The sequence below is a fragment of the Chanodichthys erythropterus genome, chromosome 9 (assembly GCF_024489055.1).
Source record: "Chanodichthys erythropterus isolate Z2021 chromosome 9, ASM2448905v1, whole genome shotgun sequence".
NCBI lineage: Eukaryota > Metazoa > Chordata > Actinopteri > Cypriniformes > Xenocyprididae > Chanodichthys > Chanodichthys erythropterus.
In genome coordinates this window covers 4,329,129-4,342,713 of record NC_090229.1, presented here as the reverse complement: position 1 = coordinate 4,342,713, position 13,585 = coordinate 4,329,129, and the positions used below count along the sequence as shown (strand labels likewise).

Below are 13,585 nucleotides of genomic sequence, written 5' to 3'. Positions count from 1 at the left end.
TGCTTTAATTCACTTCTACAACATACAAATCTGCTCCTATTTCACAAAAGACACAAGAATATTACAAATGTTTTACTGTATTTACATTCTCGCCCGATGAGCGTCACTCGCGCGCCCGTCATGTCTCCACAGAAGCGCGTGCGCCTTTAAGACCAGAAGAAGCACGCCGAGCGTAACACGTCACGACTATAAATACGTCAAATGCCCGGATGTCGGTCTTTTTTTCTAGCTGAAGGTAATTGTGGCTTTCGTGTCTGTTTTGTCCAAATACAATCTGCATTAATCTTATTAATCAGCGCGTGATATTTCACTCTGGACCATATATGAATGTTTTAACATACATATAACGCGAGTAACTGCGAATATTAGTGGATGTGATGTATGTTTTAACGATTGTTATGAATGATCGGCGCGCGCTAAGGCCTGAAACCGGGTGCACGCGAACAGAAACGGGATTTATGTGTTTATATTATTATTAAAGACCATAAAGTCATATGTTACGGGTTGTCATATGAACAAAGCGTTAAACCGACTCCATAATGACGCTTGTTAGTTTATAAATGTGTTTATGTGTGTACTTTAGCATGTTAGCATTGCTACAACAGGTCACGTTGAGTTACTGCAGGAACACCATGCTGAAAATATATATATATATATATGTATATATAATATATATATATATATATATATATATATATATATATATATATATATAAAATGAGGGTGTCCATAGATTTAACAAGTTGCATGATTAACAGTCTAAATGCAGCAGTTCAGATAAACTTCACTATATTTGTGAGAAGAATTAGTAAATGGCTGTGCTTATGTTGAGATGTCATGTGAAAAATACTATATAACTAAATTGACAGTCATTTCAGAGCACAACTATTGTCTGATGTATGTTATTAATTTTTAAAATCTCTTTTTTATGCATGCATATTTTAACATCTCTCATTTTCTCAGATGGCAGAGGGCGATAAGAAGAAGGTTGCCCGTAAACACTGCAGCCGTAACCCTGTGCTGGTCAGGGGCATCGGCCGCTATTCCCGCTCTGCCATGTACGCTCGGCGAGCCATGTACAAGAAGAAGACTAAAGCTCCTGTGACGAAGGTGAGAGTTTGCTGATCTCTGCTCAAGGATCAGTTTCGCCCCGTCATCAGCTGTTTTCTAAAGCTCTGTCTTGATGTTTCAGGTTGAAAAGAAAATAAAGGAAAAGGCACCCAGCACTGTGGTCAAGACTGTTGGTGGGGATAAAAATGGAGGCAGCCGTGTTGTCAAACTGCGCAAAATGGTGAGACCTTTATGACCAAATCCCTAAGAGTTGGGGTCTGGATTGGTTGTTTTTTGTTTTTAATGTGAGCGCAACAATTTTAATGTTTTTGTATTCATCCATTTTGATCCTGAGGGCTGATGATGATCAGGTTTTTTTTTAATATAAACTGCCCTCCAAAAGTTTGGAAACACGTGTGGTTTTGGACGATATCAGCATAAATCCTCATTTTTTGGTGCAAATACATTACAGTAACTTGACATTATCATTGAAGACCAGCAATAATTTAATTTTGATTACATAATAATGGCAATATATACATGTCCAAGTCAGACATGCCCCTTTGCCAGCTGTGATGCTGGTTACTGGTTTAAACTTGACCCAGGTTTGTTAAAGATTTTTGGGTCAGCACACCTTAATAGCTTCAACAATTGATTGCCAATTAAGTTTAGAATACAATGAACCAATTCGATTAGGTCAGTGAGCTGCTAATGGTGGATATTTTTAATCTAAAATATTTTTTTTTTTTCTATGTATAAACTGTTTATGTAATAAAATGTTTTCATAGTTTGTGTTGTCCCTTATCAGTGCAAAATTATCACAAATTAAAAAGGATTCATGCCAATATTATCAAACCCCACTTTTCTAGGACATTTCCAAACTTTTGGAGGGTAGCGTATATGAAGAGTTTGGTTCCAAAACACTATAAATCCATTTGGATTAATTTGAGTATAAATGTATTCTTTACCAATACCTTTCATATAGCATCTTTTGGTTATAAAAACATTAAACATTCAAATTTAGATTGATTTTCAAACATTTTTTTAATTAATCCATCAATATGTTATTTTTCATATTGAAAATACACAACAGAGTTGATTCACATATGACAGCGTCTGAACTTTGTCAATACTAATCTTATATACATGCATTTGACTAAAAATACATTCACTCGTCACTCCCAAAATGAATTCTTGTTAATGTTATATAAATTAATTATTTGTCATTACCGATTAAAGAGTGTCTGGCGCCACTGCGTGGTTAAATAAACATATTTACTGAGTACATTGGTATTAAAAATGGCTTTTAAAAACTGTTCATGATTCAGTTTTGGGGACCGTGACCGAAGTTTGATGCTGTCGTGGAACAAGCAACATCTTGACCGAGTGCCTCATCTTCTTAATCTCCTCACGTACATGATTACATTTCAGCGACTTGCGTTTTTTCCCCACCGCAAAAACCCCTACAGGTTCATCAATTCTGTCAAAATTGTTAATTTTTCTGTTTTTGTTGACCATAAAGTACAAAGCAGATAAGGAAAACTAGGAAGCCGGCTGTATTCAGAGCACCGCCATTACTGTTTACAGCGCGTGGAATGGTACGCTGTGATTGGTTGAGCGGATATTGCGTTCTGTGTTTTGGAAAGAAAGGGAGAAAACATGACAGAAATCGACTTTTCAATACTGACCAGATACAATACTGATTTAGGTGGAAACTCAATTTTGTTAAATAAATGCCGTTTATTATATACGAGTTATAATTGTCTTACGTTTAGTCTTTATGGAAGATTGTTTCCTCCTCGCAATTAAAAAGATAAAAAAGGTAATTGCTACTTTTTTCAGCTTTATTTCCTCAGAATTGCGAGATTATATCTCACAATTCTGACTTTTTTCCTCAGATTTGAGAGTTATAAAGTCAGAATTGTGAGATATAAACAGTTCTGAGGGTGGAAAAATTGTGAGTTTCTCAATTCTGAGAAAAATCTGAATTGCGCAATAGTCACAATTACTTTTTAAACTTTCATTCTGTGGTGGAAACAAGCTTCCATATAGTATTTTTCTGTATGTCACACACCAGATTGTTTATACCTGTTGCAGAATAGACCATTCCTGGATGAGACAAGTTTTTAATACCAGAAGATCTACCAAAATGTTGTCAAAACTCTGTCATTGAAACATGTTTTATTAAGCCTGTGAGACACTTGTTTTCAGTTAAAGCTTTTGACAATGTTTTTAAACCAAATAGTTGGAGTTTTTGTCAAAAAATTAACACTTGATATAGTTTTATCATTTTTCTTGCCATGAAAATGGCCACAGAAGCTGGCATGGTGTTAAAAAAAAAAACAAATCTCACAAACCTTTAGGACTGAATTTTGTTAAATGCACATCCATTGATGTACTATTGCAGCAAGAAAGTTGAATTGTTGAAATTGAATATATACGTTTCATAAATTAAGTTCAAAGTTTGGTAATGTTCAAAGGAATTTAATTCCCTCCAATGATTTTAAAGAGTTGATGTTAGTAATTTTCAGATTATATGCTCTAATAAATTTCATATGATATATTCAATTAAAATTTCTCTTGAATTAAGTGTTGATTTCCTCACTTTGTGTTTTTAAATTTTGTGTATTATCTCCTTGAAGTTAATAATCAGATACATGATTTTACTTACAAAAATATTACTTTCTGATCCTTTTCTTAATGCAAAAATATGCAGATTCGGAGGCTTTGGCCAATTCAGTCATAGCAGCTGAAATGGCACCATATTTCTTTTTTTGACAGGAATGAAAATGAGGCTGTGAAGGAGAGAATACAGTGTGTTCTATAGATTGTACTGTTGTTTGGCAATTTATGGTGTCTAACCTGACTAAGGTCTATTGCATTCAACACATGTTCACGTCTCTTTCCTGTGTTCTGTGTCCAGCCCCGTTACTACCCCACAGAAGATGTGCGCCGTAAGCTGCGGAGTCACGGCATCAAGCCCTTCAGTCAGCACCGGAGGAAACTGCGCAAATCCATCACCCCTGGAACGGTCCTGATCCTGCTGACCGGACGCCACCGTGGAAAGGTACAGGTTCTCAATCTATAAACATCAGTATTGTGGAATTTAACTAGTCCCTTGTTTCCCTCTCCAAGCATGGAAATCTGTCTTCAATATCAGCACACAAATCTCAGAATTTATCATCCAAACACAGCCATTGTTGTTCACATGCATACATGTATAGCAAATCAAGGGGCGAAACGCCTACATGCAAAACACCGCGACCTGCGCAGATGCTCTGCTCCCACACAAACACTCCTGTTCGCTTTACTCTGCTGAATTGGGGTGACAAGTCGCACTTGATATTTGAATTGCAAAAGAGGTTCAGATGTGGACTGCAGCAGACGTCAGCAGCCTGTTAACTGTGAATGTTTCTTCTTCTGCAGCGTGTGGTCTTCCTCAAGCAGCTGGACAGCGGCCTCCTCCTCGTCACTGGTGAGTGGATTGAGTTGATTTTCTGTAGATGTGGGGTTGTGCTGCACCATATAGCGAAATAAAATCCAATATGGCTTGGTGTGATTATTAAATCATGCAGGCTGCAGTTTTCAGGTTTTAGAGTGAAGTGCGTCATTTACATGCATGGAACTGGGCTACTTTTACTGCAGGTTGTTTTTCATGTCTTCAGGTCGAAGTGACCCCAAATAACGTGATATTTAGCCTCGAATGCAGGGGAAACCTGCCAAAAATAAAGATTTTACCCCCCGGAACAGGATTTTTACCTGGGGATCCTCCTAAAACATGATTAGGCTAGTTTTAAGTAGCAATTGCGCTGGTTTTGTTGTGTGAACCTGGCAACCCTGAGCAGCACATTTATTTATATCAAAATAAAAGCTTGATGCTTTATGGTTTGAATATAATAGTATGGAAGAAATACTAGTATATCACACTTAATATTGTAATTGGTAAAATTACTAGTATTCTACAGTAAAACTTTACAGTACGATTAGTATAACAATGCATTTCTTATCGGTTCTATATAATGAATTGGTCCAAAAGTGTGAATGTGGCCTAGTATGAACATCCAAAGTTTATTTCCCAAACACTAAAGGGATTTCTCTCTTGTTTGGTTTGATTAAAACAAACCCTTGTGTGATTCCTCTGTTAGTGCAGTTCACTTGAATGAGTGTGAACATTGCCTCCTGGTGTGCATTCGAACCCGCACCAGAGTTTGTTTAAAACCGGACTGAGACCCATCTTTCTCATTCCACTTTCAAATGAACTCTGGTGCGGTTCGACTAAAATATGAATGCAACACAGACCAAAGATGTGTAAACAAAACATGCAACCCCAAAATGCTCAAGCATACTTGTTTTTTCTTGTCATTGTCACTTAACACATTTTAAGCTCTTCACAAGTTCTCAGCTGGTGAAAATACCATCTGTTGGCAACACGCATGCATCGAGCACACAGTATTGTTTTGGATGTTAAGTTCCATCACAAAAAATGTCAAAATCTGACTAATCAGGTTGTGAATGCATCTCTATGCCTTTAGTGTTAAAATGTGAACGCTAAGCGGACCAGGACTGTTGTTCTGTATCCATGTTGTGCAGCTCTGTTGAGTTTGAGGGTGTGAATAATTGATCGCCGGCTCTTGTCTCTCTCAGGTCCTCTGGCCGTGAACCGAGTGCCTCTGCGTAGAGCTCACCAGAAGTTCTGCATCGCCACAAACACCAAGGTGGACATCTCTGGCGTCAAGGTCCCCAGAACGCTGACCGATTCTTACTTCAAGAAGAAGAAGTTGAGGAAGCCCAAGCACCAGGAGGGGGAAATCTTTGACACAGAGAAGGAGGTAAAACGCTCTGTCCGGCTGCTTTTGACTGAGGTGTCTGAGAATTGTTCTGATGTTTTTGTTTTGTGGTTTTTGCAGAAATACCAGTTGACGGAGCAGCGCAAGACAGACCAGAAGGCAGTGGATTCTCAGCTGCTTCCGCTGATCAAGCAGGTTCCTCACCTCAGGGAATACCTGCACTCCACATTCTCCCTAACTAATGGAGTCTATCCACACAAACTGGTTTTCTAAAATGCTAAATAAAACCTCAACCCAGATCAATCTCTGTTCCTTGTATTATTTTGTTTTTCATAAGAAATCATTCTGCATTAGTCAGTTTGTGTGAAAGCAGCTTTGCTGGAACACCATGTTTTGAAGTTTGCATGTAATTTATTATTCTAAAAATAGCTTTGCAAATGTTCCATTGCAGTCAGCTTAAAATGAGTAAATTGTTATGAGCAGTGGCACTTTTGAGTTTCTACATCAGTCTGCTTTTGAGCATTCATCTTTAGTGGCTATTTTTAGGTTTTATGATGCATGCACACTAGGTAAAATCTTATGCATATAATGTATATGTTGACATGAATGTACAAGTCAATGTTTCCTAACAAGTTATGCCTAGCTTGTATAATTGTTCATGTCCCATAAGATGCACAAATGTAACTTTTCAAGCTTAAGTTTAATGTAAGTGTTGGACTTGATAAGCAAATCCATCCACCGCAGATTACAAAGATGTGATTTTTAGACTTAAGTGGAGATCTGTATTTAGAAGAGTTATGTGCAGTAGCACATTATTTAAATTATTCAAGTGAATAATAACTCAAAATCTATATTAACTTAGTGTTAAAAACAAAATTCAAGAATTTATATTTCTCTTTTCCCCTCAGTAACAATTGTTCCTATTTCTGTTTTAAGAAAACTGAATCATGTTGGGTAATGGACTCAAAACGGCTGAGAACCAATGATTCAACACCAGTCCCATCTGACTCCATCTTAAGATTTTGCCCCATAAACCTTCAGACACGAAACTCCAGGCGAACAGCCAAACCATTTTGCTTTAATTAAAAAAACGGAGGTGACATAAAACGTTCAAACCGCGTATAGAAAACAAAAATAAATACAATTGTTTCTTTATGGCATTTCCCTCTCACATGGCCGTTTTCTAAACAATAATCAGAATGAAAGGAGAAGCAGCCGAGAGAAGGCAGGTCCCAGTACAGGAATGGTTAGCCTCGTCAGTACAGTCAGTTCGTTAATGGTCTGTTAAATCATGTTGCCGTCGCTCAGCCCGATTTGAAGAGCAGGATGGCCACCTGACCCAGGTAGAAGTAGATGAAATGTTTGGTCTCGTGGGTCACATAACTGCCGAAGTTCCTTCCCACGATGCAATGCCAGGTGGGGTTGTACTTTTTGTCAAACTCCTGTTTGGAAAGAATACATTTAAAGTCAATATGAAATGCTGTTCACAACCCATTTACTCAAAGACATGAAGAATATTTGGGATTTATAACCAAGGAAGCATGCACAATAAGACCAAAAACATTGATTTTGGGTTGACATCACCAATAACCTGAATAAAGTGTTCACAACCACTTGTTCACTGCTAAATATAAGCCTTAGTGTCAAAAATATCTATATTTGGATAGGCAATAATACTGAAACTGTCCCAGTGCTCATTTTCTGCAGTGTCGATACACAAATACCAGCTGTGTTCTCACTCTCTTCTTTTAGACAGCGAAGGGACACCTTCTCCTCTCACTCATCTCATTCGCTCCGATTAAATAAGGCTTGTATTGTGCATAATTTTACTTTACGCAGGTTTCGCACTCACGCCAAAGGTGCGCGCACCACTGATCTATAAGTGTCATGCAAATAAAGCTGCCTCTCAAACAGCTCGCCAGTACCAAATTTAATTATTTTTTGTGGTTTATTGTGCTTCAAATATGGTCAAATGCACAAAATTATGTCAGAAATGCCCGTCTTGTCGTGAATTCAGGTAATTAGTCCATTTTGGAATGTAAATAGTGAAGAAAAAAACAGTATATTGGATCTGCGCATAAGCTCTTAAAGTGACAGCAGCCTAATAAACCTTCTGCTGTCTGTCATTAATGTTAATCAAAGAACAAAAGACAAAGAGAAAATCACTTGCTGCTCTTGACTGAATAACTATTGTAATCTTAGGGTTATGTTTACATGACAATAATACTAAAAATGGAAAAGTTTTCCCTTCGCATTTTTCATGTACAGATGACACAATCGTTAAAACGGATCGGCTAAAACAACTAAAAACGCTGTATTCTGCTGTCAGGCCAGTAGATGGCGATGTCACTTTGTAAAGAAACACTACACATGTGCATGACGTCACAGTTTTCACAAATTTGATACCATATTGTTCTCAAAATCTTGCATTGTGAAACCTGTTTTCCCCAAAATGCCATTTTCATGTAAATGAATGGCCAAAACACAAAAATATTGACGTTTTTAGGTGAAAACAGTGTTGTGTAAACTCCCACTTAATTTTAAGCATTAATATGTATTTAATATTTAGACTAACTAGTGTTATTTTACATCCGATTACACTAGTATTTCTAACCTAAATACTACTGACTCTTAAAAATGTATTTATTTCATAATTTCTCTTTTTATTCTATTGTATTTATTTGTGTTATCATTTGCAATTTGTTTATTTGTTCTTATTTTATTACTGACTGTTTACTTGCCTTTTTTGTGTAAATTTGGTTCAAAGATTCAAATAAAGCCTCCTTGTTAGGGATGCACGATATATCGGCCACAATATCGGTATCATATGTTCATTTTTAATGTTATCGTTATCGGCCAGGAAAGAAAATTTGGCCGGTATATTAAAGCCAATAAATAATGGATGGATGCACACTGTTTGTAATTATGGTTTTGAATTGCTTAAAATATAATGGAAATCACTTCAGAATGTAAAATACATTTAAGTGCAACATGTACAGCGCATGCCTGTAATATAGGCTACCTAATATTATAATTGTGTGTTTGGGACATGGCTTTTAATGCTGAGACTTTTGTTTTTGTAATTAAAAAATTATATAAAAATCTGGATTTAGATTTATCAGCCAATATATATCGGTTATCGGCTTTCAAATATAAATAATTATCGGTTATCTGCCAAAATGTTCACATCGGTACATCCCCACTCCCTGTGCTGTATGAAAGCTATTTCAACAAAATTATCAAAAGAATTAATAAAAATATCTGTATGGCAGTATATATGGCACTTATCGAAAATCGATATTTATTAAGGTATCGTATCGAATTTGTAAATTCCAGTATCGCGACAACACTCAAGTCCAACAAACCGGTGTTTACCTTCTTGATATAGGCAGCGATGTCCTTCTCAATGTTGTACTTCTCCAGCGCCTGTGTGGCGCACTCCACAGCGTCCTGCTGCATCTCCTCGGACATGTCCGCATTTTTGATCACGGCCTTTCTGTCAGACATGGTTGTTCTGTAGCTAAAAACAGAGAGAGAGCCATTTCATGAGGAATGAATTAATTAAATCTGAGAACGCCCAAACAACACCATCTGACGCACCCTCTTAAGTGCCCATAATGCTTTCTGCCCTGCCCCAATCCCACAATTCTCAAGCATCTGCTGGTGAAACTGGTTAAAGATGACCAGCCATCAGAGTCAGGGCGCACCAGCCGGGCGGACGATGGGCGTTATATAATATCAGCACATGAGATGCTCCACTGCCATTATTCCATCTTTATTGCATAACATCACGTGGCATATTTTGCCAGGTTACTGTTGCCATGGACACCTGAACTAAAGCCTGTACTCAGCAACACAGATTTCACCAAACTTATGCTCATTTTGAAATAATGTTAATGTAATTTGATTTTTTTAATGGTTTTATAAAATCACATGATACGTATATTTATTAGTAGAATATAAATTAATGGTTATTTTTAGAAATGAGAACGACTTCACACCTTTTTTATGTTAGGTGAAAGACTTTTGCATCTTTTTATTTAAATTCTGATAAATCTTTATTATTATTATTTAATTTATGTTTAAGTCCGTAGCTGAATTAAATATAGGTGTGCAGTCAACTAGGTACAATATTGCTTACTCTGAACGAAAAAAAAAACACCAGATATTTAGTTGTACAGGCTAATATGCAGTAGAAATTGATAAATATAAAAGTTTTACCTTATTTATGTGCAGATTTCTGGACACAGAGAGAAGATAGAGTCGCTCGCAGCGCCTGTGATGCTCCCGCTGTGTGCTTGACCAAAGTAATGTAGGTGTGTAACTGCTGTTGGCTCCTCCCACTCTGATTTCCCATTGACTGTCGCTGCCAGGCCCGGCTCTGTGATTGGTCCGCTCTGCGAGAGTCTCGCTGCAATGTATCCCTGCATTTTATTTCAGACCGTCATGCATTGCGTTCAAGACGCTTCGCTGGTCTCCATAGCAACAGAGAGGGAATTCTCCGGAAGAAGGGCGGGAGAAGTGTGGAAACGTGATCGCGGAGATGTTTATTCTTAAAAAAGGTTTTAATAAGTACATAAATATTGAAAAAACAAAACTGAGGTGAAAATTTATTCACAGCAGACAAATGAATCTGGAAAAAGGTATTATAAGCCAAAAAAGAATAAACTTTGATTGGACAATCAAATAGCGTTCACCTTCAGATTTGACTAACAATGTCAAAGTTATTCCTACATTTACTTTAAAAAATTAACCAATCAATTGGTTTACAGAAAGTTTCAGTACTATATACGGTGAATAACTGTAATAGATCTAACGGTACATTTAATGTAACTTTACCGTAAAATTCACAGTTTTTGGAAGTGAAAAATATCAATTCATTGTAAAATTTACAGTGAAAAAAACGTAAATTGACATTCCCACAATTCCCTGCGTGACACTTCACATTTGATATATTTTTGTTGAAATAACTCTGTTTCTTCTTAGTTTTTTTCTAATCAATTAAGTACATTAGGTTTTTATGTTACATCTAATGTTGTTAAATTAATGTTTATTGCATTTTTAAAATGTCATGCATGTTACCATGATGGTGTTTAGTGTGTGTGTGAATGACACTGTGTGCACCTTCTATATATTAGTATTGTCTTCCTCAGCTTGTGGAAAAACTGCTTGCGATGAGCTTTGATTCATCATGTGACTCTTATCACCACTGTTTTTGGTGACTGTCAGTGTATTATAAAGGTACAAAACAGATATTAGTACTTCATTAGGTTGGTAAATTAACATATCAGTTAATGAAATGCATTATTTTACCGTAAATTTAACAGATTCTTTTTTAAGTTGCTACTGTATTTTTTACGGTAAAGTTCTGGCAACCACAGCTTTTTTACCGTATATTTTACTGGGATTTTTTTTTACAGTGTAGAACCAACCTTCTTGATGTAGTTAGCAATGTCATTTCCCTCTTCGTACGTATTCACAGCCAGAAGAGCGACCTGAAGAGCCTCACGCTGCATCTCAGCACTCATCTCTGAATCATGGACCTCAATCTTCGGCATGGTTGATCTGTAAACACAGAGTTTATTTTAATGAGCAAGTGTGAAATAAACAGGACAGAACCTGGAGATCTTTTTGTGAACAACTCTTCATCATGAAATCCAGCTACTGCCATTTATGATCAGGAATTGTTGGTCCATGACACTATTATCAGATGAGACCAAACTTTAATACCACAAGTGTGGAGTAAAATTAACAAAAGTTTAGGTCTGTAAGACTTTATCATGTTTTTGAAGAAAGTCTCTTCTGCTCAACAAGGCTGTATTTATATCATCCAAAATACAGGAAAACACTGCTGTAAAACCTGACCTGAAATAATAGTCAGAAAACTGAAAATTTGAAAATTTATTGTATCTTTAGACAAAATATTTTTTTTTAAAGGCATGCTTTTAAATATATTTGTTGCACCAGGTTTTTATAGCTCATATAATGCACTGATGATCAAAACCCTGATGATCATATAAATATGGCTATCATGATTTTTCTAAAAAAAAAAAAAAAAAAAAAAACTTACTAACAATATCAAAGTTATTCTTACATTTACTTGATATAAATCAGCACAGATTTCACAGCAGAAACACACTGAAGCTCGAGCTGAAGGATGTTTGTTCAATCACACTAAAAGACTAAACTGTCAATCAGATGACTATTTTGTGAGTGACGCTTTACAGCAAAGTTTTGATCATGTTGATATATACAGTATAACACGTGATACTGAAGGGTTTTTTTGGAAACTGATAGAAATTTTCAGGATTCTTTGACTTTTGTAACGTTTTAAATATCTTTACTCTCACTTTTGATTGATTTATATATAAAGGAAAATTCTTACCTTTTTTATATGATGATACTCTGTTTCTGAAACTTCAGATGTGTTTGACCAAAACTAAAGTGAAAGTGAAACTGACTCCACATGTTCCTGCAGCACAATCTGACCAGATGTCACGTGACAACATTCCCAACATTACAAAACTGAACTGCAAAAATAATGACTGTTTCTAAACATATGTATACAGAAAACTATTTGTTGCATAAATAAAAGATAAAAATTGAATACATCCTGGGCATCATGCAGCTCCTATCTCTTTGAATGGGAAAACATCAGATTCTCCAAAACTGTTCGTCAACCTTACGATTAAATTTGATATTTGAAATCACCAATGAAATCTAACAACAACCGACTCATAAATTTAGTTTCTAAACGCTCGAATCATGACAAAAAAATTTTTTTTTTCAGGCTGGATCAAGCTAATGCGCATGCGCAGACCTAAATAAGCGTCTCTTTGGAGGCGCGCGTTTGACTGTTTCTATAGAAACCGGTGATTCTAACGGCCGCTAGGATTGCGTGACTGGGGGGCATTTCGAAAACTTGGTGGGGCAGCATAATATGATTTATGATTCATAGGTTTATGATCCCCCTACCCCCTTTTAACTACTAAACGGTTTCCTCCATTTTTCAGATTTTTCCGATTAATAACCGCTTGAAATTTAATATTAGCTAATCACAAAAGTACTTTCTATAATTCTGAAATTGAAACATTTGTTTTTTGACTATTTATTTAGTACAACTGTTTAATTGGACTGTTTAGAGACTTTTGGTCTAAGATATGAATGGCTTAAAATTACAATTAATTTGATTACTTTATTTTCTAAATATTACATAACTTTTGGTATAATAATGGAAGATGAACACATTCAATGTCTACTGAACAATATTTTCATTTTGGGAAAATGTTATATTCATGTTATATTAATTTACTGTAAGTTCCTTAAAACAAAACCATTGTTTTCTGTTTTGCAGAAAGAATTTTGGATTTACTCTTAATCTTTAAGAATGGTAAAATTTAAAAGTGGAAGAAGACATTTAAAGAAGAAATTTAAACCATTAGAAGACCTGGTTGCATGATTCTTTCCTTTTTCGTGTTTTATTATATATTGTGGACTATATGTAAACATCTCATAATAATACATTTTTGTTGCAGTGCCCAAAAAAAACAAAAAAAAAAAACAATTTTTGATCTCACTTATTTATTTTTTTAATTATTGATATTTTGCAGATTCTGAAAGGTGTTATCACATCAAATAATAGGCTACTATTCAACAAACAGCGCAATATGCTGATAGTATATTTTAGAGCTGAACATAACTTAGCAAAACTATTTTATATTTTACTAGAATAGTTACATCTATATTAT

At 35.8% G+C, this 13,585-nt stretch overlaps 2 protein-coding genes across 2 annotated transcripts; one reads left to right on the top strand and one right to left on the bottom strand.

Moving 5' to 3' along the window:
- Positions 1-947: 947 nt before the first annotated feature.
- Positions 948-6,140, top strand: rpl6 (ribosomal protein L6). The gene is made up of 6 exons (XM_067394308.1): positions 948-1,110; positions 1,193-1,291; positions 3,974-4,117; positions 4,477-4,525; positions 5,695-5,879; positions 5,958-6,140. Exons 1-6 carry the CDS (start codon positions 964-966, stop codon positions 6,108-6,110), a joined length of 777 nt encoding a protein of 258 aa, XP_067250409.1. The 5' UTR covers positions 948-963; the 3' UTR covers positions 6,111-6,140.
- Positions 6,141-6,402: 262 nt separating this feature from the next.
- LOC137026797 (dynein light chain 1, cytoplasmic) lies at positions 6,403-10,192 on the bottom strand. The gene is made up of 3 exons (XM_067394309.1): positions 10,059-10,192; positions 9,213-9,357; positions 6,403-7,279 (listed from the first exon to the last, which is right to left on the bottom strand). The coding sequence occupies exons 2-3, from the start codon at positions 9,342-9,344 to the stop codon at positions 7,142-7,144; spliced, it is 270 nt and encodes an 89-aa protein (XP_067250410.1). The 5' UTR covers positions 9,345-9,357; positions 10,059-10,192; the 3' UTR covers positions 6,403-7,141.
- Positions 10,193-13,585: the final 3,393 nt, after the last annotated feature.

Coding starts and splice junctions, on each gene's coding strand:
- rpl6 (XM_067394308.1), top strand. CDS start 964: ATGGCAGAGGGCGATAAGAAGAAGGTTGCCCGTAAACACTGCAGCCGT. Junction 1,111..1,192: donor CTAAAGCTCCTGTGACGAAG/GTGAGAGTTTGC, acceptor TTGATGTTTCAG/GTTGAAAAGAAAATAAAGGA. Junction 5,880..5,957: donor TCTTTGACACAGAGAAGGAG/GTAAAACGCTCT, acceptor TGGTTTTTGCAG/AAATACCAGTTGACGGAGCA.
- LOC137026797 (XM_067394309.1), bottom strand. CDS start 9,344: ATGTCTGACAGAAAGGCCGTGATCAAAAATGCGGACATGTCCGAGGAG. Junction 7,280..9,212: donor TCGCTGCCTATATCAAGAAG/GTAAACACCGGT, acceptor CTTTCCAAACAG/GAGTTTGACAAAAAGTACAA.